Source organism: Phyllostomus discolor, chromosome 9, assembly GCF_004126475.2.
Source record: "Phyllostomus discolor isolate MPI-MPIP mPhyDis1 chromosome 9, mPhyDis1.pri.v3, whole genome shotgun sequence".
NCBI lineage: Eukaryota > Metazoa > Chordata > Mammalia > Chiroptera > Phyllostomidae > Phyllostomus > Phyllostomus discolor.
The window spans coordinates 100,067,962-100,093,666 of record NC_040911.2 but is presented as its reverse complement, the minus strand read 5'-3'; the positions used below and the strand labels follow the sequence as shown (position 1 = coordinate 100,093,666).

At 50.5% G+C, this 25,705-nt stretch overlaps 1 protein-coding gene across 3 annotated transcripts in view; it reads left to right on the top strand.

The window, feature by feature from the left end:
* The window catches only part of ZNF217 (zinc finger protein 217), a 38,373-nt gene that overhangs the window by 3,759 nt on the left and 8,909 nt on the right, over nt 1–25,705 (top strand). Inside the window, exons 3-4 of one of the 3 annotated variants that reach the window (XM_036009976.1) lie at nt 6,831–6,914; nt 20,858–22,626. In XM_036009976.1, the coding sequence (XP_035865869.1) occupies nt 21,240–22,626 (1,387 nt within the window). In that variant the 5' untranslated portion in view covers nt 6,831–6,914; nt 20,858–21,239. Of the gene's footprint in view, nt 1–6,830; nt 6,915–10,072; nt 10,289–10,330; nt 10,625–20,857; nt 22,627–25,705 lie in introns of those variants that run through there. The other 2 variants (XM_036009975.1, XM_036009974.1) reach the window with 2 other exon arrangements.

Sequence of the window (25,705 nt, the reverse complement as noted above, 5' to 3'; positions counted from 1 at the left end):
CGGCACCCCCAGTCCCTCGCGCCGTGGCCGGCACACGTGGGGCGGTGGGGGGGGGGCTTAGGAAACATGGTCGGGTGGGAGAGGAGGCGAACGGGGGCCGGAGCGCGTCCGGGGAGCACGCCGGTGTAACCCCGGATTGGGCCGCACTTCCTGTGCGCGGCGGCCATACTGCCCCGCGTGGAGGGAGCGGGCGGTCCCGCGAGGGCCCGGAACCCGCGCCGCCGCCGCCGCCGCCGCACACACACACGTGCCCGCGTCCCGCGCGACGCCCAGCCCGGCCCAGGTCATAAAGGAGGCGCCGAACAAAGGGTGACTGTCGGCGAGACGGTGGTGGCCCGGGCGGGGTGGCCCTGGCGGGTGGGGCGGGTGCGGATTGATCTCGGCAGACGCGTGGCGCGAGGTGTCGGGCCCGTCGGCGCCGGCGGGGCCGCGGCTGCGAGCGAGGACCCGGGGAAGCGGAGGATGGTCTCTCCAGCGCTTGTCGGAAGGTAGACATGCCGAAAATGGGGTTCGCCGTGTTTTGTTCCCTAGGGCGTTGAGTAGTTTGGGGTTCTGTGCTGATTTGCACTTTATTCCCGCCCATCGGGGCCCCGTGGGCCGCCTTGCTGACTAGGTCCCGTCCCCTCCGTGGGATTCTGTGTTAATAATAGGCAGCTAAGTTTTATTTGCTTATCTTTAGAGAAGCCGAGGGAGCTAGGGAGGCACACACACGTTGATCGGTTGCCTTTCATAGGCGCCGGGACAGGGGACAGAGCCCACAGGCCAGGCATGTGCCCCGACCCAGGATCGAAACTCGGCCGCTCGCTTTGGCCAGGAGGCCCCGACCAAGTGAGCCACACCTGTCAGTGCAATAGGCAACCGAGTTTTAATTACGCAGGGAAAACGTGAATATGTTTTACGTGCAGAAAGACCAAAATATTTAGCCACCCCCTGACGTGACGGTCCTGGGTCCTTGTCCACATTTGGGCAGGAACCGCTTTTGGTACAGGTCTTCCCAACGTCTGCATGTGCCCATATTCCTTCTTCCTCAGTTGTTTACCTGTTTACATAGAATTCCCTTCTTTCTTAGTTGTTTACTTATTTACATAGAATTTTTCCATTCTTAGTTGTTTACTTGTTTACATAGAATTCTTCCCTTCTTTCTTAGTTGTTTACTTATTTAGATAGAATGGACATTTATTAATTTCAGGTGCACTACATAATTATTTGGTATTTGTACATATTATGAAATGATACATACACATACATATTATAATCTATGGGTATGTAAACACAGGTGTATATTACATAGTGTATGTGTATACACATACATACTTACATGTTATACACATACACATATTTTCTTTTGGAAAATAGTATTGTAGTGTATGTTGAAACAAAAGTGGCATACCTTTTTGCAGCTTGAATCTTTTTAAAATTTTTTTAAACTCTGTGATGTCTTGGTGATTTAACCATGTGAGTACATGTGGCCCTAGTTCATTCTTCTCACCTGCTGCCTATATTCTTAAATTTGTGTATACCACAGGTCGTGTGTCCATTTTCCTTCTGATGGACATGTCAGTCGTTGCTAATTTTTCACTGTTGTAAAACAGTGTTGTAGTGAAAATCGTTGTGGACCTGAGGGATTGTTTATTACTCTCGGGCAGGTATTACATACTATCTCTCATTTATGCTTTAATTTGTTTAATGCCTGTTTCTCCTATTAAAATATAAGCTCCACAAGGGCAAAAACACAGTTTGTTTTGTCCCTCACTCTTTAATTACTGCCTTGGCCAAGTGCCGGAGACGAAGGAGTTGTCAGTAAATACTTGTGGAATGAGTGCAGGGTTGGCTGGGACCAGGGGCTGGCCTTTGCATGCTTAGAGAGGGACTGATGACTTATTTTGGTGCAGTGTGTAATTTGCACAGGGGCTGTAGCAGACGGTTATTAGTGGGTTCAGGAAAGAGTGTTCTGGGCTAGGAAGCATACGGGGCTCAGGAGGCTCGGTGATGAGATCTTGTACAGATCAAAAGGAAACAAACAAGGAACATGGAGGAAAGTAAGGGTGCATTTGTGAGCGATTGGGTTGATAGGATCTGGGAGGTGCACTAATTGATTAGCTCTGAGGGGCAATGGAAAGTCCCACAGGGAGGGTTGGGACCTAGTCTGGGACACTTTCATTTTGTAAACATTTATTGCCCCCCAGCTGTATGCAAAAGCACCAGTTTGCACCTTCCGAGGAGAGTGCAGGCTGGTGGGGGAAGCGGGATGAAGTGCACCAAGAATGCAGGGGAGTGCTGGAGGCTGGAGAGGACTAGCCCTGGGGCCGCCTAGTGATTGCTTGCTGTTCCAGGAGTGGGGGAGGGAGGGGGTTTAGGCTGAGGCTGCTACAGCCATGCCCCAGAGCCACGCACAGCAGGCTGGCAAACCCTCGGGGTAGGGCGTCCAGAAATGCACGTCGGTGTAGATGTTTAGAAAGTAAGGGAATTTAGGTTGGTGAGCTGAGGTTTGACCTCAGGTTCACATGGCCCATTGGCCTTTTGACCTTAGGCAGGCGACTTCACCATCCTGAGCCTCAGTTTCCTCTTTTTTAAAAAAGGCGGTGTAACAACACAAAGGGCGAAGATTGATGAGATTACAGTGGGTCCAGTGACAGGTGTTCTCCATCAGGGACAGCTCGGGTTCAGCGGTCCTGCCCTGGACACAGGACTGCCCGTGTCCTGTTGGCCATGCCCTCTGTGCAGCCAGGATGAGCTCGTGGAGGAGCTAATCTGTCGAGGAAGAAACACTTGAGTTCAGTAGGTTCTTTCAGTTTTATTTCCGTTTCCTTTCGGTGGTTTCCTGGTGCTCTGGGAGGAAATCCCACGTGGCCGGCCAGGTCCTGCTGGCTGCGTCAGACACTCTGTCTCTATCCGAAGGGACGTTGGGAGTTTAGGCAGGGTGCTGACGTAGTCAGATTTGACTTTTGAAAAGATCGATGTGGCTTTTGAAGAGATCAATGCGCCAGATACGCGTTTTCTGCTGGAACGGTAGTTCTGTGGACGCAGAGTTGGTGTTCCTTCCTGCTGTATCCCGGCCTGTGGGGAGACGCCAGGCATATCGCAGAGCAGGTGTGCACTCTGTTGGTTAATGCATACTTCACCTCTCTGCCTCTAAAGCAAGGCTAAAAATAGCCACTGGGTTGCGTTGGAGGAAGATGTAATGAGATAATGGGTATTATCTCAAGCCTGGCACACGGTAACCATTTACTGGTTTTTAATCCAGTCTTTAATGGGCAACTACTATGCACTAGGCATGGTTCAGTCCTGGGGATACAGCAGGGGTGTGGGGGTGAGGCTTGGCTGGTGTCTGCACCGGAGGAAAGCTCTGGGTTGAAGGATGGAGGGAGAGGGGCGGGGGAGAGAGGAGCTGAGGTTGGAGACCCAGGCAGGGGAATGGCTGTGGGGGAGGCCCCATTGTCTTGGGGATAAGGTCAAGGCCCTGGAGGCAGGTGCTGGATCTGGACTCCTAGCTCTACTGGTCATGACCAGTGGGCTTTGGGAGAGTCACCTAATCCCTCTACAGCCAGGTTCATCCATAAAAACATAGGCCCCCGCTCAGAGGGTCGCTTAAATGAGTTAGATGAAATGAGTTGCAGAGTACAGAGTTCACACTGAGAACATAATACATGCTAGTGCTTATTGGCCAGCCTGTTGGCTCACTGCCTGCCTTTGGCACAGAATTGTTGGAAGCACATCAGTCCTCCGTCACAAGGGGGAGAAACGTGGAAGGCACTCCTGGGCGTGGGTTGGACGAGTCCCCGCTCTTGACGGAGTTGGCAGTTCAATTCAGACCAAGAAATCAAAAAAAAAAAAATCCTAACCAACCCATTATACAAAGCCTTACTGGCCGTTTTTGTCATCTGAAGGGAGAGCCGGAAGGCGAAGGGGAAAAGTAAGGTCAGAGACTCTCCCCGTTCTTCCCAGTGTCCCGTGGAACCCCTCGGGCTGCAGCTGCAGTGTCCCGGGCATCAGGAGAGCTGAGGCCGGGCTGCCGAACGGTGCGTTCAAAGCCCAGCCCTACGCAGCCCTTTGAGGACTTGATGCTTGGCTGACCAGCGAGCACCGCGGAGGGTAAGGGTGCCCCTCACCCTAGGGCAGTCGAAAACCCAAGTACAACTTCTGGCTCCCCCGAAATGTAACTGCTGGTAGCTTCTTGTTGCCTGGGAGCCTTAGCGATAACACATACTCTGTATACCGCATGTACTACAGACTGTATTCTTACAAAAAAGTAACTAGATAAAAAATGTTACTGAGAAAGTCATGAGGAAAGCAGGTCCCCGATATTGTTCCAACTGGAAACGAGTGTGTAAGTGGGCCTGTGCGGTGCACGCGGAGAGCCGTCCCCAGGACAGGCCCGGTGTGCAGCGCGCTGGCTTCCCCGTGGGTCAGCTCGGGGCGACCTGGCCGCTGACGGAGGCCGGCGACAGGAGGTGGTGCCCTCACATTGATAGGTGAGGAAACCGACCTGGAGACCCCGATTTCAATTTCCTTCCCGCCGGAACTCACTGGGCCAAGTTCTGTGTGCTCTTCATTTGCTTTGGCTTCCCGGTGTGTGGCCAGGCGGACGTGGGGATAACAGCAGAGAAGGAGACGCAGTGTCCACCCATTTTTAGGGCGCTTTGAGGCTCACAGGAGGAGGACAAGCAGGGACAAACAGTGACTGCAGTGTGATGTGCAGGGAGGGGTGACTGCGTGGCGCTGAGCCCCTGGCTGCCTACGGGCGTGCGTGGTCCAGTGTCGGTGGCTGGCCCATCTCGGCCTGCTCGCTCTCCCTCCGAGTTCACTCCCCGTGGGGTCTCGTCCGGTTCCGTGGCATCGCGCATCCGTGAGTGCCGGAGAGCATGGGAGGAGGTCTGAGAGTGAGACCTAGAACTCACGGCTGGGTGTGTAAATGGGCATGGGATAGGCAGTTGGAAATGTGTTTTGGGAGTGGAGGAGGAAGGTCTGTGTGAGAAATGTATCAATTTAGGAGCCGTACAGGCCTTTTGAAGCGTTGAATTGGATGATATCACCTAGGGAATAAATAAGAAACAGAGAAGGTGCCAGCGTTGGACCTGGGCACTTGAAAGCCTGCAGATTTCCAAATCCAGGCAGGGGAAGAGCGTTCAAGGAGGGGGAAGAGACAGACTCTGTAAGGTCCAGCAGGTGAGGCAAGTAAAATGAGGGTAGGAAATACTCAGACACCCGCCCGGCCGGGTTGCTCAGTTGGTTAGAGTGTTGTCCCCACAGTGGGCTAACCCAGAATGGCCATCCTGTGCGAGTGAATAAAGTTACACTTTTCTTTGTCAGACTGGCAAAATATATGTATTTTTCGGTATGCCACAGATTTTTTTGTTTGGTGCTGAAAACCCGAGCACAACCTTGCAGAATTTTAGTAACTACTTTATGTGTGCCATGAGTTAAAAAGTTGAAAATTGCTGCTCTAGAAGATAGAATAAGGCCAAAGGAGCAAGGACCTCATTCCTTTGTTTAACTCGGGGCTCTTGTCTCCGGTGTCTAGAATAGTGCCCCCCCCCTCCCGAAATGAGGGCTCACAGCTCTGCAGTGTGTCTCATGTAATTCTCTGGTCCTTATAAAAATATTATTACTTATGCCAGTAGGAGAGTTATATATTTTTTCTGGTTTTATTGAGATACAGTTGACATGGCACCATACAAGCTGAAGGGTGCACACCCACGATTTAATGCATGCGTGCTGCAAAGTAATCACTGCAGCATGTTTGGTTCACACCCATCATCTCATAGTTACACTTTTTTCCCCTTGTGATGGAAACTTAGTTTTTTTTTCCCTCTTCTTCCATCACCTCCTGCACCACCTCCTCTTCATCATTATCCCGTTTTATGATGAGGAACTGAAACCCAGAGAGACGGTAAATAATATTCTAGAATTAGTGCAGCTTTCGAGAGGTGGACGTGCAGGGTCTGAGCCCAGAGTGGTTGGAGAGGCCGCCTCTGGCCCCACGGAAGCGGTTTCCTGAAGGGAGGGAAAGGGAGCCGAGGCAGGGGCCCGATCCACAGGGCTTGGGGGGGCGAGCTCTGGAGTTCCTTCTTTTCTCCTGATGCGAAGAGGAGCTGGCCTGGCAGGGCCGGCCGTGGCAGGGGTTGGATTTATACTGTGAAAGATCTGGGCTGTGGGGTGGAGAAGGTTGCGCCGCAAACCTAGAAAGAAGGTTTGGAGAAACCTCACATTCAGGTATTGGGAGGACAGAGTGAGTTTGGGGTGCTGTGAAGGAGAGATGGAGTGGACCCAAGCTGAATATATTTGGAAATTACAGGGTTTGCTATGGAGTCGATGTGTGGAGAAGGAGCTGAAATATAGTTTGGCCTCTACAGTTTCAGCTTGAGTCAGTGGGTGGGTGGTGGGGGAGAGGGTTCCATGTATTGAGAGGAGGGTGAGAATCGGGTTTCAAGAACTGTTACTTAACCTTCCTCTCCCCGCCTTCCCCTCTTCCCAAAGCTCCCTTTATGGAGTATCAGATGAGTGCAAAAGCTTCAAAGAGGTGCTTCCCAAAGTTATGTGACATGAAATTTTTAAGGAAAGTGTAACATTTGCATGTCAAGTGAGGTCAACCCTTGTGAAAACGTCTAGAATGTTCGAGGAGGACAAAAGTGTTTGCTGAGGGAGGGGCAACCGGTCCACTTATCAATGGGGGACGAGTGCAGGCGAAATAAACAATGTGCCCCCCCCACTTTATCAAGTCAGTCTGATCGAGTCGTGATCGAATCTAGACCTCTATTTAAATGGAGCCTTATTCTTGGCCCCTCCCTTCTTGGTTTGCTGGTAAAGTCCCGCAGTCGCATCTCTTCCAGGACGGTTCCCAGCCAGGTGGGCCGGCAGGCTCGGAGAGAAAGGGACAGGCTCTCGGCTCCAGATACTGCCTCCACTTCCGAAAGGTAATTTCTGCTGTTTGCTTTTGTCATCGAGTGGTATGGTGTTGTGCAGAGGGTTTAATATTTTGAGGTGACTTGAGCGAAATCAAGGAACTTGGTAGAAGAGAGAGGAGGGCCGTGTTTCCTGCGGTTGGCAATCCCTGCTTCATTTAGTGCGTTCAGCCGTGTGAAAAGGCCGCCCCGGGTTTCTTCTCGAGTGTCCTTTGTAGTTTGCAGAAGCTGGCAGGTTCGGCTAACTTTTTCGTTCTCTTTTCCTGCTAACGCTTCACTGCAGTTTTTCAGGTTTTCCTGCTCTGAACACTAAATTCTTTTTAAGTCAAGTATCTGTGTTGGCTGCATTTCAGCTCCAGGGTTTTACACACAGTTGCCAAATTGTTTTTCTGTAATAGTTCCACAGTAAAATAAACACTTGCGAAAGAAGAAGATCATACTGCATTCTGTACTTCTAATTAAGGCTAAGTCCCAAAAGATGATTCCAATAAGTGTTAAATATAGCAAATCAGAAGGGTTTTGTTTTGTTTTGTTTTGTTATTAGAGCTGGAGAGAAAGTCGAAAAGAAGAGGTCTCACATCACCAGGATTAAATCAGAGATAATGGGGCGATTTTTTTAAGTGTACACTGGGAAATATCTTAAGGAGGGCCGGTCTGTGTAGGTAATTGTGAAAAATGAGGTGCAGCCGATGTTTGTCGCATTAAAGAAAGGCGAAGAGGGGCTTTTTCTGCCCCTTGCCAGAGGAGCATGTGCAGAGCATCAGCTCACATTTGCGGGGACGTTTCTGGATCCGGTCTTTGTGTTGCCGGCTTCTCTGCAGCACCTGACTCCTTAAGAATTAGTCTAGGGGGTGCTGGCAAAACAGGATTACTTGTGGGCGGAGCTAAGCATGTGTAGACCAACGTTCGGTTTTCAATTTTCATTTCATACAATACTAATGTGAATGCTTTGCGTTTATCACGAAACCACATGTTCCTAGTGTTCTGTTACTTTTGGAGTTTACATTTGTAATTGTTTTAACTCTTCATGCTTTCCAAATACACCTTAGTGCGCGTCTCTCCACTGGAAAGGGAGAGTGTGTCTCACAGAAGCCCTTCCAGTGAGTTCAGATCACTCTGCGTCCATTTAAAAAACACAGTGTGTGTTGGCAGCCCGGCACTCAGTCCCTGGCAGCGTTTTGCAACCATTTCCCAGTTTTTTGTTGGCTCCTTCCAGGAATGGGGTTCTTTGTAATTCCTTCTCAGACGTAAGGATCACATAAATTCTTAACAGATAGGGTCCAGTTCAGACAATCATCTTTTAATTTTGAAAGCTACAACATAACAAGGTTTTTTCTTGGGGGGGGGGAGAGAAACAGTAGCTGACAACCATATGATGTTATTTTGCTAACAAAGTGGTAGCTTTGTGCGGGTGTAGAGAAAAGAGCACAACACTTTTTGCCCTGAAAATAATTCAGTAACAACAGGGTCTGAGAGCCAAGAGCCCTATTGTTCTTAGTGAAACGATTATTTGTCAAAACATTTGATTGTTTCCCTATGCCTGCTGAAAAGTTTGGACTTTTCTTTTTTTGCTCAATTTTAATAGTAAGATTTTAAATGACCAGTGCTATTCTGTTTATAGCACTCAGGGTTTCAGAGTTCAAAGGTTATCCATTAACATGTAGAGCGAGGCTCCGCTCACGTTAAGACACAACCTGGTCCCACTAGTTCATAGTTCCTTTGTTTGGAGCCGTGCTGGAAGTCATTTGTTTTGGTGAGTTCAGGGAAGCTTCTCGTTCAGGAAGAGCCTGCGTCTGGACTGTGTTTTAAGATGTGCCTGTACGGCTCTAAGAAGTATTTTAAAGAAAGGTATTCATCTTCCCTGAGAAAAGGAATTCTAGTCATAGAAGTAATCGGTATCAGTGTACTTGAGTGGAAAAAAAAAAAGTTCTGGCCTAAGAATCTACTTCTGGCGCTGCTAATTAATTAAGTGTGAGTAAGTAATTGGTTCACTTCCTTTTTAGAAAAGACTAACCAGACCATATGTGGGGCTAGTAGTTATATATAAAATGACAGCAAAACATCACACTTGGCAAATTCTTCCCCTTTGCTAAGAAGCTGCCTCTCAAATTCCATTTCCTATTTATTATGGATTGCATTGCTCACCAGCCCAACGCTTCTGTAGTGTTTTTTTTTGCATTCTGGTCCTGATTATTAAGTATATACTTTTAGTGCCTTTCTTGATATGTTTTAAGTTTTTCCGTTTTGGATACACCGAAGGCCAAAAGAAAAAGAAATACCGGGCTGTTTTGTTTGCGGTGACTCGCACAGCTCCGTTCGCATTTGCATTCGTTTGCATTGGGGCAGAAGCCTCGGTGGGTGTGATTGTGCTTCTGTGCTTCCTCTTGGGGCTTAAAATGGGGGAAATCAGTGTCCTCACAACCATAAGCTTTCCTTTTTTTTTTAAGCAAGGGTTAGAACAGTAGGGAAATGCTTTAAATGAGTTGGGCGTGGGGAGGTGGGGGAAAAGCTTTTTTTTAGGGGGGGGTTCCCACTTTAATAAGCCCGGTTTCATCCACGTGGGTTTCTGTCAAAGCCAAGTGGATTCTTGGAACCCAGGCCAAATTTAGGGATCTCAAATTATAGTGCGCAAACCCAGTCCTTAAAAAAAATAGCTTTATAAAGATACTAATGAAAAATGTTTTACTCATCTTGTATCATCGATCTTACACTTAAAGAAAATCTGAAAAAAAATGTTTGTGCACAGCTGCTTTTTAACCTATCCAAATGAGTGTAAAGGCTTTTTGTTTGTTAGTAATTCTGGATGACCCAGGAGTTCGGGCTACCAGCCCCTCCCTTCGCCTGGGCACACCTTGCAAGGGAGGGGGAGGCAGCAAGGCGGAGGCCTGGATCTGCGCCTGCGCGCTGCCCTCGTGGGCCCCCTCCCCGCGTACCTGTCACTAGAACCGCCGGGCGCTGGCTGGCCACGTTGGGCCTGGGTTGTGGGGGCGGTGAAAAGCGCGCGCGTGCGCGGGAATCTCCCGGACGAGAACAGGGAGTGCGCGTGCTCGTCCGCTCGCCCCCGACTCGGAGGCGGAACCCGCGGTGGTGGGCGGGGCAGGGCGCGCCTTCGAAAGGTCACGTGGGCGGGGGCGGGGCCTGGGGCAGATCGCAGCCGGTGAAGGCAGGAGGCGGGGCGTATTCGAACGGCGGGGCCGAGGGCGGGCGCAACAGCTGCTCCCTGAGCACTTTCTGACCCAACAGTCCCGGTGTGCCGGACGCGCCGCGCCCCGGTGGCTCTAGGGACCCCCCGCGCCTGCACTGTCCCCTCGTGGACGAGTAGGGGGCGCCCGAGCCTTTACCCCCGTGCGCACCCCCACCCCGCTCACCTTAGCCCCGCGCCCGAGGTGAGCCCGGCCCCCAAATCCTCCCGGCGGGGGTGGGGGTGGGGGGCACTCCATTTGGGGGAGGTCTTCGAGGCGCGAGGCCCCGAGGCGCGGTGGGGGATGGCTTGCCTCTCGGCCCCCGACTGTTTTGGGGGACCGGTGCCGGCGCGGAATCCGGGAGGTGTCCGCACAAAAGGCCGAGAGAAACTCCCCGTCGCCTCCCCTCTCTCTTGCCTTCCCCGCCCCCTCCCCTCCTCTCCTGCTCCCTCCTCATTCAAACCTCGGCTCGCTCGTGTGGTGTCAGTTCAGTCCCGGCCGCCGCCGAGCGAGGAAATGGCCGAGGAGCCGGAGCCGCAGGTAAAGGGGGCGCGCCCCCCGCCCGCGCTGGGCCCCAGGGGGCGCCCCACTTAGCCCCTCCGGCGTCCCGCCGAGCCCGCCCTTGAGTCTCTGGTGCTCGTTATCTCGCCCCCTCCTCGGATGATCGCCCCGCCCGACCCCCACCCTCGGTTCCTACTGGATTCCGCTCCTCTAGGGCGCCCCCTCCCCACCCGGCGAGAAGGTGTCGGGCGAACCCCCGGCGTGTACAGACAGTGTTTTACCATCACACTCACTCTTGGAAATAGTCGAGATGGCTTGGGGGCGGGGAAGTCCCCCCTCTCGGGGTCGGGAGCCAGGGGCCGGCTGGAGGGAGCTGGGGGCTGCCTGCAAGGGTGTGTGGGGGCTTTCCTGAAAAGTTGGGCGCCTTCACCGGGCGGCTCTCCGGGTCTGCCGACCCGGCTGTGGGGGTTGGCGGCCGGCGCGGGGTCCCCCGCGATGGCCCGGGAGGGGCCAGAGCAAGTTGGAAAGAGCCAAAACAATGCGTCCTAACAGGCGTCCCCCGCAAACATGGCCGGGACCGTCCCACACGGGCCGAGAGGAAGGCGCGTCTCAGGGGCCGGGGGAGGTGCCTGGCCTGGCAGTGGACCCCGACGCGCACCCCAGCGAGCCCCCGGGCCGCCCCAAAACCCTTGCCCGGGAGTCCCGGTCTTCTTCCCATCTCTGAGCAGGCGGTGCACAGGGCTGCGTTTCCTGGATGTGCGATTAGGATTTTTATTCCTTCCCCCTTTAATTTTACAGATTAAAAAGAACTTTAAAAATAACCCTTAAGCGTTTAAAAGAATAGCTTATAACTCAATTCTAGTGGGAGACCCGAAGCCACTTGGAAGCAGAACTAGGAACTCGGAAGGGCAGGAGGGATTGAAATGTTAGGCCTAAAAGTGTTTCGTTTTTTTTTTTTTTTTTTTTTAAAAGGAAGTTTCTGCCAGCAGGCGCTGAGTGGCGAAACCGCGGCAGTTTCAGATGTAGAGCCCTCTTCCCTCTTGATTTTGGCCCCAAAATGAGTGCGGCACGGGATGGGAGGGCGCTGCTGGTGGCGCGGGGAGTCAGGAGTTGGGGTGGCCTGGGCGGTCCCTGCGCCGGGCGGGCGAGAGGTGGCCTGTGGGGTGCCCTGGCCGGTACCTGCGCGCCTGGGATCACGGCCATTCAGGTCCGGGAGTGAGCCCACATTTTAGGGATGGGGTAGGGCCACCGAGGACGGGAAGCCGCATTTTTTTCTGGCGGATGGGGTGGGCGAGCGGGTTTTTCTGCAAGGTTTCGCTTCCAGGAGCAGGAAAGAGCCACCAGTGGCCACTTCTCGGACCCCAGTAGCCTGTTCAACATTTGAGCAGCAGAAACTTTTATTTTCTCTCTGCCCTGCCCTCCCCCACTCCCTCCAAGAAGAGGATAGTTATTTCAGCAGAGTTTAAGGCTTTGGTGTGTTGTTCCCCCTTGAAATTCCTTGAGCCACAATTTATCTTTCTGAATCAGCCTATGGGGCTTGGAGCTTTGAACATTCCCGAACGTGTATTAAGTAAATGGCGGTTGTAGTGGTCCTGTTGGCCAGTTTGGGGCCCAGCGTTGCTGACCACTTATACCACAGCCTCTGGGCTTCCTGGTTTTCTAGATCGTTTGCGACCATTAAGCTGTATGTTCCAAAAAGCCTAGGTCTGATTTAGTTCAGGTTGATTCAATTATGTCTTCATCGCTTTTGAGTTGGTTGAATGAGTTGACATGAGATTAAGCTCAACAAAAGAAAGGCAGGGGGACAACAGCTGCCAGCCAGGCCTGGCCGCTAGGTAGGGGTCTCGGGCCTTTTACCTTCTCCTCTGTGTGTCAGGAAGTTCATTTAAAAATGTCCTTTTACTGTACTTTCCCCCTGGAATGCAGGGGCTGCCTTGGTATCAGTGAGACTTAAAATACTAAACCTTATATTATTTTGAGAATGAGTAATAGATCTAGAGTTTCTAAAAAGCCTTCAGTGTTCTGCAGTGACAAGTGCAGAGCAATAACCTAATTGCTTTTTGTCTGAAAAATACAACAGTCAGACCTCTAGTTTGTGCTTGGTTTAGTTAATGAGTGGCTAAGAACTTTAAGGTGTGTCCTTCATGGTAGATGGTTTTTTCTGAGAGATGCATTTATTTCAGAGACTCCTTTTTTTCAGTATTCCGAGTCCCTAGTAGTGCATGTGTTTTTTCATACCTGGTGTTTTTAGTTGAAATTACACCCCCCCTTCCCAATTGCTGCCATTTTAATAGTATGTAAGTATTCAATTCTAGAGGCAGTGCCTTATTTAAAGATTGAGAAGTCAGTAGCTCCAAGACAAATTTATAATTTACTTGTTTGTTAGAATAGGGTTAGTAATCTGATTGCTTGGAATTTTAATGACTTGGTCTGAGGAAGAAGGCAGCTCCTTCAGCCTGCACATTGATTTGCATGCTGGAGGAGGAAGTGGGGGAAGAAGATGACTCCTCTAGGTGAAAGACATTTCTTCAGCGTCCCATTTCTTCCAGTGCTTTTTATCTTCACAGCACCTAACCCTTTGCAGTTTGACCTTTGCCATTGCTCAAAAATAACTCGTGGGTTCGAAGTTTAGGCAGTTGTCTTGGGCTCATATTATTCCCATTCACTTCTTAATAAAAAAAAAAAGGAATTAATACCCCACTGAAATAAAACTTGTAGAAAACATTTTCTCCCTTCAGCCTGAAGAATCTGTTTAGATAACAGCCCTCCTCCCCCTCCTCCCCCAGGTAACAGGGGAGGAAGAGGGAGGAGTGGAGGTTTTTGGCTCTGCCTTTACTTTTAAGGTTTAAGGTGGAGGCAGATTTGCATTCTTTCTGTGAGCCTCCATTTTTTGGCAGTGGGGCGCCTGGGAGAAATAGCATCCCAGTGGCCCTTTCAGAAAGGAAAATCTGAAAATAACTCAAGCAAGTCACTTACAAACTGGTGAAATAATTAAGGAACATAATGGCCTGGCAAGGACAGGCCTTCTGTCTCACGTCAGATAAAGTGCTAATCACTCTTCCCCTTTTACAGTAGGGGATGAAAATGGCTCGTTCTTGCCACAGCGGGGCTGCCTTTTCCCAGCCTCTGGAGGCCTCTTACTTCGAGATGCTTGAGGAGAGCCTCAGGGGTCCCCAAAGATGTGGTTTTCCACTTCCTTAAAATTCCCTTCTTTTCTCTCAGTTGTCACAAACATGATATTGACTTATGAGAACTTGGGAGTAGTTTTCCTGAGCCTTGGCTGCCTGCAATCCACTACTTACAAAAAAGATATGTGTTTATCTGACTCTCAGGACTGTGATTGGCCCTCTCGTGTTTTACATGAAGCTTTGTTTTCCATTTGTTCAAAAAGTTCAGTTCAAACTGTTCTGTCTCATGGATGCCAGTGTGGCCTATATGTTCAAGTTGTTGCGGGTTGCTGCATATGACCTGTTTTAAATGGTTTAGTCCTCATTTCCTATTTCAGTTTAATCCTGGAGCAGGATGGTGTACTAAGTCGAATGGAAAGGTGGCGCCCAAATAGTGAACAGCCACCAGGTGTTTCCAAGCCTTGGAGTTAGAGAGTAAAATGAAAACATGAGACAGCTCTATATACCCATGCGTATGTATGCCAATAGAATAAAACAAACATAATGAGATTTTAAATTAATGACTGATTGGAATAGGTAGAATAGTTTTCAGATTACTGAGGTGTTACAGTCCACGCATTAAAGGAATCCCAGTTCTTACATCAAACGTTCTGAATAGCGAAGGGCCCGGTGCCAGCGTGCAAGGTGGACCCAGGACAATGGGGGGGACGGGATTTGTCCACCCCCTCTCAGATGGGGGAGGGGTGTTGAGTTGAAGTGCACGTGGAAGCAAGTGAATTACACAAAGCCAGCAGGAAATGGCTCAAATTCGGGTGAGGGGAGCCTGATCATTATAACTCAGTGGCCTCATTTTGGGTGCAGCATAACAACTTGACTGAAATGACAGCTTTTCCTTTTAAGAGTAAGGTGATTTGGCTTGGTTTTCTGTAAACAGTGGAACACAGTTAGGTGGATTTGCAGTGGGGTGTGGGGCAAAGGGTGTTGAAGTGAGACCGTGAGGGCAGATAGGAGTCTGACTTTGAGGAAGTGGGAGGATAGGGACCATCCTTTCTTAAAATCTGCAGCTCTGACGAGCAAGCTCAGTTCTTGTATGAATCTGTCTTCCAGATAAATGGAGGGGTAGCCCCTGCCAGCCCGCTGCCACCTCCAGTTGCCCCTTTGTGCCTGACATTGGGATGCTGGTGAAAAACCTTTGCATTTGATTGTTTGTGGGCTGCCTGTCCTTCACATCCCCGCTACTTCCTGCCCAGGGCAGCAGCATGGCTGATTACTGGAAATTTGGGGCCAGTTTGGTAATTTTATGATAAAGTTGAGAAATAAAATTACCAAACCTGAAAAGACAGCTGAGTTAAGTTATATGAGGGAATTAGTTTAATTCCTCAGCCTCTCTTTGTTCCTAAGCTCTACCAGAGTTATTTCTGACCCACATATTCCTCCCCTTCACAGGGAAGAGCTTCCCCGGAGTCAGAGGCCACTTTTTAAGTGGGTTCTTGTGGTGTGTCGTGTATTGGTGGCCATTACTTTCTAGTGTCAGAACCTTGTTGAACTTAAAATCATTCAAAATGCAGTTACATGGCCAGGAGATTGAAAGCTCAGATACGTTTTGCTCTTGAAGCAACATTAGGAAAAGTACTTGTTTGTTCCTATCAGAGGTATTTTTGTTCTTCATCAGTGGATACTTTTGTCGTTTAGTACGTAAGTCCACTGAGCATAAACTGTATGTATGCATTGAAAGGAGGCTTGTTTCCCTTTATTTTGAAAGCAAACAGGTGACTTGAAGGGGCCAGACATAGGGCTGTAGGGTAGGTTCTCTGCAGAGACAGGGAGGGGGTGTTTAAATGTCTCTGGTGACACTTCTCATGCCTTAAAAGGCATTGCCCCATTTATGTTCAGTCTGAAGGTAGTTAAGTTGGGGTACAGTTAGGGACACCCGCCATTTGGCTCTGTGGAGGGAGGGTTGTGGAAGTGTGGGCAGTGCTGAGACGTGCTGCTCGGTTACCTGTGCACCTCTGTGTGTACAGGTGTGTGTGTGTGTGTGTGTGTGTGTGTACATGTACACACACAGTGTTTTCTTTGTCCAGTGAAAGATTACAGGTAAAGCTAAAACAGTGTATATTTCTTTAGTTCTCTGAACTCCCTGTCTTGGGTGTAGTTATGCTAAAATCTTTTCAAAATGCTAAGGTAGCACTGGTTAAGTCATAATAATAGGAATTCACTGATAGCAGTGCTTAATCTTGCCTAATTAAAATTCTGTTTTTTAATTATCCATTTCCCTTATAGTTCTCTTTCAGGACACAGTGAAATTTTTAAAAGTCAGTTTACAGGCCACAGTATCTGTGAATTGTGATTATACAGAAACTAAAACTAATATGGTGCTTTAAGTACATATTAAGATCCTTTAACTGACCTTAATTAATTTGGAATGAACCAGGCAGTTTTTAATCATGACATTCAAATATGCTAATGTGATTACATTTTTATAACACTACTGCCTGTGGCCTCTAGTCCTACTCAGAATTGGGCACTGGATACAATTTCAGGAAAATGAGACTGCCTCTGAACAGTTGTTTGCTTTTGAATAGTTTAGGTTGGAATGCTGACTGTCGACTTGGAGTACTTTAATCTTCTTTCTTTCACTTGCATTTTATAAACATCTTTCCACAGCTACATTAGAAAAGTTGGGTTGACCACCTAGCTCTCACAGGTGTGACCTTGGTGATTTCCTTGCAGTGGTGTTGAAGGGTTTCAAGTTACAGGTGTTGGTTGCTACTGTAGATTTCTGTGTAGAGTTCTCTTTCCTTGTCAGATGAAGGGAGAAAATAGCATGTGTAAAATATGAAAGGGAAACTGCTTTGAAAACGTCAGTTTCCTAACCAGATCTTGGAGACAATTTTGCAGTTTAAAGGTGCAAATGAATTGGTCAATGACTAGCAGTTTATGTTGAATGTTTTAATGATCATTTAATTGGCACTTAAGTAACTAGGGAGGGAGAGCCTAGCAGTTTTGTTGGATACTCCAGATTACTTGGCTGTGAGTAGAATTCTTGTGTGCTGTGGATAGTTTTGAGGCCCATCAGTGGCTTACCGCTCTGTCCCGTGGTAACGAATATGGTGACGAATATTCCGTATCAAGAAACGTAAGAGGCCTGAGCAGCTGCGGCACCACAGCGCTGCCTGGGGAGGGTGGCAGTTAGTCCTGTGCACACAGAGGACGCTGTCGAAGAGTCACAGTGCTTGTCAGCGCGGTGGCCCTGGCCTCTGATTTGTTGTGCTTAAGCACAAGTCGTTGTGTGTTTCATTAAGCGTGGTGTAATGCGCAATATTTGCTAATTTCAGCATCTGCAGGAAGTGGCAGAACTCAAAGTAGCTTTATTCACAGAGTATCTTAACAAACAAGCAAACGGAGGAAATGATTTACAACATCAGACTTCTATTTCAGGCAGTTATATATAGCAGTAGGGTTCCTACCTTTTTTGAAAGATTCTATTGTAAATTTAAAAAAATACTTAAGTAACCACAATATAATTTAAACCCTAGTGTTCTCTCAGGATGGGAGGTTATGACGAAGAACCTTTTGTCTAAGGTGCCTTGGAGTGTATGGCTGAGGTTAAGCAGTGTTACCTGAGTAAAGACTTTGAAAAAAATTTTTAAACATTGAAAAGCATTTTTGCAAAGCCCCTTTCAGTAAGCCTAGTGTGCTCACAATGCTCACTTTTCTGCACACTAAAAGCATTTATTTGGACTGTAGGTGTCGGGTGAGGCCGCCCTCCCCTCCCCCTCCAGGCCTTTGTGGAGAGAGACAGTTGCCCAGCGGTCACTGTGTTCTGTGGGCGTCCGTGTGCTCGTGTGCAGAACGCCCGGGGCCTGGCGCCCACGCTCCAGCCCGTTGGAAATGGTGGTTGGTTATTAACAGGAATTAGGTTCGAATGTCTATTTTCCCTAAGTTCTGTTTCACTCTAAAGATTTTTGTTGAGCAGATTGGTTTTAAGTGATGATACTGATTTACGGTGTACGGAAGTGTTTTGTCTACGCATTGGTTCTGAGGCCAGAGTCGGGGAGTTTGCTATCACAGCTTTCCCTAGCGTGGCCCGCATTCTTGTTTCATTGGGTCCGTAAGAGTGGTTCCAAGCCCAAGTGATTGCTTGTGCTGGTCAGTTTTACGGTATGGCTAATTTTTTTTTTATTACACTTGAAATGGCAGAGAATGGTAATTAGATGGCAGCCACAGATAGCATGTGGAAGCTTTTTTATTGAGTTCGCAGCCACGTGGCAGTTTGAACATGCAAGTTAAATTCAGCATCAGCTATGGTTGGGACTGCGGCCAGAGGCATGCTGGTGATGTAGCGTGTGTCCGTCACTCACCAGGTGTTTGTCGGGGGCCTGACCCCGTGCCCGGGACCCCCTCTTAGGCATGGGGGGCAGTGAGGGAACAAGGCCTGCAGGACCCCTGCTCCTAGGATCTTCAAAGGGGCGGCCCAGGGTTTTGGTGTCTTATGGGTGAATGGTAAGGATTACGATGCCCAAGGTTGCCTAGCGCTTGACAGTTGGGCCAAGGTAACGAGTGGGAGTCTGCCTCAGAAGCTTCCCCAGAGGAAGAAGAGCCTCCGTTTCCTCGGGGAGGGTGGGCTCCCCACCTGCTGCACTCCAGGCCTCTCTGGCCTCGGCCTCCACCTGTTCGCTCTGCCTTCCTTCCTCCCAGGCAGAACCAAAGCCCTTTCTGCAAAGATGGTAGCACTGCCTCCCTTCCCAGTCCTTCCGGTCTCCTGTTAGAAGCTGGTGATACCTTGCTTAATCCAGATCCTTAACATTTCAGAGAGAAAAATGGAAACTAAAGCATCTTTGCGAGCTGCATCTCTGGCCTTTGCCAGGGCCCAGGTGGGGAGGGACGGTGGTGGGCCCACGCCATGTTCCAATCCGGAGATTGAGTCGAGGCTTGTGTCTTTTGGGGAAAGATTATTTACAGAAAAGTGGAATTCCCCAAAACTTAAAAATGTCACAGACCAGTAAAAATTTCTTTAAAAAGGGAAAGAGAATGTTGAGGCTTTGACATGGGAGACTAACTGGTTTTTTGCCAAATTAGGACATTAAAAACAAAAAAAACCCTATTATTTGCCATTGCCACCCTTCCATTTTTTAAAAAGGGTATTTTGGAAGCAAAAGCAGAAAAGACCGCATAAAAGGACAGTCTTCATTGACACTGAAATTAACGTGAACTCACTGAGGTGTTTCTCTAGTTCTCGGTTAGCTGTGGGCCAGTGAGAGTGTCAGCTTGGTGACTGCTTCCTTCCCCTTGAACACGTGCTGCTAATTTTCTCAGTTAAAATATTACCCGGGATAGCGGCATTCAGTAAATGTTTGTCGACCGAGTAAATGATCAGCCACATAGCCGAACATCATTTAATGTCTTGATTCGTATGTTCATTAAATACTCTTGAGTATATCTGTCCATAAATGTAGATCTAACCCCCAGAACTGTAGACTTTTGAAACTCTTGAGGTGGACCTGTAATCTGTCTCCCTGCATTAAGTTGAGGTAGTATGGTGGTGACCACTTTAAGGTTGTGACTCAGGCAGGACTGGAACTCAGGCTTCTGGAATGTTCTGTCATATCCCTCCTGAGCTGGTAGTCAGCCCATGGGTTTATCCTCCATTGTGAATACAACAAAGGACCAAGAAGCTAACATGAAATACTTCAGTGCACTCTTTGTTTACCCCAAACTTTGATCTGCAGTCTTATTTAGAGAAGTTTATTGTTTTTTCAAAGTGGAAGATAACAAGGAATGTGAAATTTTCTCTTGTGTGAGTGTGAAGAAGTGTTTCCTGGTCTTCTGAGCTTGCTCTTTGAGGAAGTGGAGAGAAGGAAAGTAAACTTTTTTTTTTTGTTCTTTAAAGTTGCCTGTGGTGGGAGTAGTTTGCATGTCTTTCTGTTTCTCTGGGTGGAACTGACTGACTGACTTCGGTTAAAGTAGTTGGGATACTTGGAACAGTTCCTGTCCTTGCCCTGGAGGTGGAGGGTTTGGCTTGAGAGGTTGCTGGTGATTCTTCCCTGAGCTTGAATGTGAGCTGCTAGATCAGAGCCTGCAGAGCGGAATCGGGGCGTCCACCCTTCGCCCTCCCGTGCAGAGTGAGGCGGGGGTGCCAGCGGCGGACCCTCTTCTGATTTCAGGATGTAGAGACCTTAGGGCGTGCGGAGCCAGCTCTGCAGAGAATGTGGACACCCACCAGGGAGTGTTGCGCGTGTGTTTCCGTGTTGTTGTGTGGGTGAGGAAGCCCTACTTGGATGCTTGCTGAAGGCAGAGGGTTGTCAAAAGCAAACTGGGATTTGGGCAGTGCACTGAGGTTTACAATATCCAGTGAACCAAAATTGATCAAGGTTCCCCTTGGCCAAGATGAGCAACCACTCTCAGGTGTTCTGTATTTTTTTCTTTTTTCTTTTAGAGAGATTTTATTTATTTTTAGAGACAGAGGGGAAGGAGAAAGAGTGGGAGAGAAACACCATTTGTAGTTGCCTCTCATGCGCCCCCTACTGGGGAACTGGCCTGCAACCCAAGCATCTGCCCTGACTGGGAATCAAACTGGTGACCCTTTGTTCGCAGGCTGGTATTCAGTCCATTGAGCCACACCAGCTAGGGCTGTATTTCTTGAATAGGGATTTTAGGAAGGGCTCCCATTTTTTGTGGTGTTGACCTGTGTATGTGTACTCGCCTGGTGTGCTTCTGGGCATGTGTGTTTCTTGTATGTTTGTATATAAGACAGGCTGAAGCTCTGACTTTTACAATTTTACCTAAAGTGCCTTCTTTGTCATCTTATGTTTTATAGTTCTTATAGTCTCTAGGTTTATAGAGGCTTTTTATAAAGATACAGATGTACATTTCACTGACATTTGGAAGGCATTTATCTGAATTTAACAGTTTCTGTTATGAAACATTGTATTTTTGATTTCAACCATTAAAGCTCCATATTTTAAGTTTCTTAACTGGATGAAATCCTGGTGATGTCATGAGTGTACCGGTTGGTGAGGGGTTAGATTTAATTAACAAGCATGTTTCGCAGGCTGGCACAGGATCAAGTCAGAAGGGAAGGGGCTGAATCAGGTGCCCCTCTTTCTCTGTCTGGAGCCAACCGTTTCTGTCTTTCCCCCTCCAGGTTTCGGACGGCTCCTTGTCTCCAGGTTGCTGGAATTGACTTCTTCTTGCTCAACTGGATGACTCAGTCAATGGAGACAAAGAGAACTAACTAACACTTCTCGCTGACTCACATTTGAATCGAAGCACCAGGGAGTCAGCCTGCCTTGCTGGTGGGAAGAGCCAGTGACACTGTCTATCGCTGAGCTCCCTAAGGCTTCTGAAGATAAGGTGTTCAGAGGAATATACGCTTCCTTTGGAACTTCTATAACGGACACTTGCTCTAGTTTGGAAGCCCCAGGGCTGCTGGGGGTGTGAGTGACGAGTTTCACAAGTGGCCTTATTCCGTCTCCAGAGACCCCCGACCGGACCCTCCCTGGTCCCCAGCCCGGAGCGGCGGGACCATGCCGACTCAGTCCCTCTTGGTGTACATGGACGGTCCGGAAGTCATCGGCAGTCCTCTCGGCACCCAGGTGGGGCTGGATGACGCCGTGTCGGTAAAGGGGGCCGCTGCCGTCCCCTTCAGAGCCACACAGGAGAAGAGCGTCATCCAGATCGAAGGCTACACGCCCTTGGACTGCATGTTCTGCAGTCAGACCTTCGCGCACTCTGAAGACCTCAACAAACACGTCTTGACGCAGCACCGGCCCACCCTCTGCGAGCCCGCGGTCCTGCGCGTGGAGGCCGAGTACCTCAGCCCTCTGGATAAGACCCGGGTGCGCACGGAGCCTCCCAAGGACAAGGGCGGCAAAGACAGCGAGGACTTGAGCTGTGAGGTGTGTGGGCAGACGTTCAGAGCCGCTTTCGACGTGGAGGTCCACATGAAGAAACACAAGGACTCTTTCACCTACGGGTGCCACGTGTGCGGACGGAGGTTCAAGGAGCCCTGGTTCCTGAAGAACCACATGCGGACGCACAACGGCAAGTCGGGGGCCAAGGGCAAGCTGCAGCAGGGCGCCGACGGCCCGGCCACCATCAACGAGGTGGTCCAGGAGCAGGCCGCCGAGAGCGTCTCCTCTCCTTACAAGATCTGCATGGTTTGTGGCTTCCTATTTCCAAACAAAGAAAGCCTCATTGATCACAGGAAGATGCACACCAAAGACTCGGCCTCCGGCGGCAGCGGCGCTCCGGGGGACGCTCAGCGGGCGGGGACGCTGGCGCCCGGGGAGGAGTTCCTGCGGTTCCTGAACCTGAGGCCCGCGGCGCGGCCCGAGACCGTGACGCAGCCCGCCAGGTGGATACCGCAGCTCGACCCCTTCACCACCTACCAGGCCTGGCAGCTGGCCACCAAGGGCAAGGTCGCCGTCTGCCGGGAGGTGAAGGAGCACCGCGGGCAGGAAGGGAGCACCGACAACGACGATTCGGACAAGGAAGAGCTGGGAGAAATCTGGAGTGCCGGCAAGAGCCACCCCGAAGGTTCCGGGAAGTCCAGGACGGGCAGGGGCGGTTGCGCAGGCCTCGCGCACGACAAGGAGAAGCCCAGACACGCCAACGGCGAAGTGCCTTCCGGGGACTCGGACCCCAAGCTGCCCAGCAGCAAGGAGAAGCCCACGCATTGCTCCGAGTGCGGCAAGGCTTTCCGGACCTACCACCAGCTGGTGCTGCACTCCAGGGTCCACAAGAAGGACCGGAGGGTGGACGCGGAGTCGCCGACCATGGCCGCGGACGGGAGGCAGCTGCGGACGTGCTCCCCAGACCTCACCGGCACCCTGGACGAGCACGGGGCCGGGGACCGCGACGGCGGCTCCGAGGACGGGTCCGAGGACGGGCTCCCCGAAGGACTGCACGCGGGTGAGTGCCGGCCCCTCGAGGGCCCGGGGGCTCGGGGTCCAGGCCGTTGGGGTACCTCCCTGTCCGTAAGTCACGTGCCCCCCTCTGGGCTGAGTCGAAAGGCCTATCCATCTGCCAGGGTCTTTTCCTGTTCTGAAAATTCTGGGATTCTGTATTTTGCCAACAAAGACACATGTTATTTTAATTCGTGCATCAGCCTAAAGCAGCACTTCCGGGTAAGTGGTGGTTTTGCCCCCGGGGGGCACCTGGCAGTGTCTGCAGACGTTTTTGGTTGTCACGGCTGCGTGGGGCTCTGCGCTGCTGGCCCAGCGAGGGGAGGCCGGGATGTCCCTAGACGTGCCACGATGCACAGGACGGCCCGCAGCAGAGGAAGGCCCCGGTGTCAGCAGCACCAGGGTCGAGACACTGGCCTTTGCTTCAGTGTTTTCTGCATCCTTGACCTTACCTATGGAAATACGTTACTCCTCCACGCAGTGGACGGCCCTGTGCATCGAGGCCCTGCTTGCTTGTGTTCGTTGCAGGTGGATTTGTAGTGGTGACACAAGGGCTAGGAATGGTGGCGAACCAGAGAGAGGCTGCTACTGTTGGAGACGCCCTTCGGTTCTGCCGGGTGCCCTGGCCTTCGTGTCTGGGGCTGGCATTCATTCACAGTTAGCTCACAGACACGAGTTGTCCTCAGAGTGCAGGGAACGTGGGCACAACAGAGATGTTTCTGAGAGCTCCCATTTGCTGTGTGATTTTTATTGTGTTAGTGACATTTATAGGGAATGGAAGCTGCCATGGAGGCCTGGGTGGTGATGCTTCTGCAGTCCCAGTGGGCACTGTCCAGGGCAGAGGACCTCGGGGGCCCCCCTGCCCCCGCCCCCGGTGGGAGGGTTGCCACCCTCACTTCACCCAGAACCGCTCACATGCGTGGTCAGGTATTTTTGGAATAAGGGGTTCTGCTGCTTTGAAAAGAGTTTGAAAATCCCCACAAGTGGATAATGAGAACATGAGTTAGTTTTAGAAAAACATTATTATTTAGAAAAGTGTTTTTGGTTAAAACAAAGGCTGCCTTTTGTTGTAACTTGACCGTGTGGCTGTCTCTGAGAGCTCTGGGCGTGACACCCAAGATGAGTTTGACCAGAGAATATGCTGAACTCGGGCCCACGCTCTTTCTGATCATGCGGTGGGTGTGCGAGCTGTGGTTTGTTTTTTGTTTTTGTTTTTTTTTTTAAGATTTTATTTATTTACTTCTAGAGAGGGAAGGGAGGGAGATAGAGAGAGAAACATCAATGTGCGGTTGCTGGGGGTTATGGCCTGCAACCCAGGCATGTGCCCTGGCTGGGAATCGAACCTGTGACACTTTGGTTTGCAGCCCCCGTTCAGTCCACTGAGCTACGCCAGCCAGGGCTCAGTCCCCACGTTTTCAAAGAGATTTTATTTATTTATTTTTTGAGAGAGGGAAAGGGAGGGGGAGAAAGAGAAACATCAATGTGCAGTTGCTGGGGGTCATGGCCTAGGCATGTGCCCTGACTGGGAATCGAACGTGCGACACTTTGGTTTGCAGCCTGCGCTCAGTCCACTGAGCTACGCCAGCCAGGGCGTGAGCCGTGGTTTTTATATCAAGTATTTATTCAGAGAATTTCGAGTTTCCTGGGACACCAGAGACTTAGCGCTTGGAGAAATACCACCTTCAGTTTTCAGAAGTCCAGGAAACCCACTCCGGTGTCTCGGTGACGTCATAAAGAGCTTTCAGCCCAGACCTCTGGTCTCGGTGTTCCTCGCCGGGTCAGTGCTGCTCAGGCCATGTGGTCTCAGGGAAGCCTTCAGGCCCCGGGGACGCCAGTGCCCTGAGAGAAATGGTGCGGCCGGTCGTGTCCTGCCAGCAAGGGGCGTGGGCAGAGGGGTCGGGCGGGAGCCCTGGGCCCAGTCGGCAGGCAGGTAGCGTGCCCACGGCAGCCGGGAGCGCCACGACCTGGGTCTGGTCTGGTTCCGCCGCTGCGTGGTTCTGTGGCCCAGGACGAGTTGCCTCACCTTTCTTCGCCCTGATTTCCCTGTTTGCAAAACGGGTTCATCGGCTTTATCCCGGTCTCCTGCCCCGGGGTGATTGTGGCAGCCTGCTGATAGAAGCCCAGGTCTTCACAGGACAGGACAGCTCTGGCAGGTCGGAGGTGCTGCTGTAAGACGGGCAGGAGCCGGTAGACGTGGGCATTTCACGTCCTCTCTGATAAAACAAAGGCGTTGCGCAACTTTTTGGACGTGATGCAACACGCCATAAATCCCGACGCACGGTTGGCAGTGGGCCGTGGCGATGAGGTGGGAGCCCCGCTGCACACGCGGCTGGGGGGCGTCTCTCTGCTCAGGGGGTCCCTTTCCCTGGGTCCCCCCAGGCGGGGCAGGAGCAGGCTCACAGTTGTGCTGTCGCTCGCTCGCTGTGCTGTTCCACGGGAGCACCTGTGGGTCTGCTCCCGCCCCGCCTGCTGTTCTGGTGTCTTCTGGTCTAGGTTTACCTCATTACAATCTACCGTCAACCTGGATTTCTTTAGATTTATTTTCAAGATGATCAAAAACCAAAGTAAATTGTTTAAAAAAGGTCTCCAGCTTTTATAAATGGGGTTACTGAGAGTTGTTCATGGGATAACCTGTTTTTAACGTCCTCACGGCACCTTTCGGATCAAGGGCCGTCTCTGCCACTTCCGCGTGCTCAGCCGTGTCAGAGGGCTAGGGGGGTGCGTTTCCCCGGGGGGGCAGGTTGCACACTCCTGTCTTCATGTACCGAGGGGCGCTTGTAAGCCGTGTTGTTATTAACAAATTAGTGAGCCCTGAGTCATCTAGAATGTGAAATTTGAAGGGAACAGGGGAGTGGCCTTTTAGTTGGAAATAACTTTTTCAAGGCAAAGTGACCAGTTTAGTTGTGCTGAATTTTAAGAAGTGTCTCACCTCGTCACATTGTAACATGCATAAAGTGAACCACAAGAAGAGGCATTTCTCCCTGGCTGGTGTATCTCAGTGGATTGAGCGTGGGCTGCAAACCAAAGTGTCGCAGGTTTGATTTCCAGCCAGGGTACATGCCTGGGTTGCAGGCCATAACCCCCAG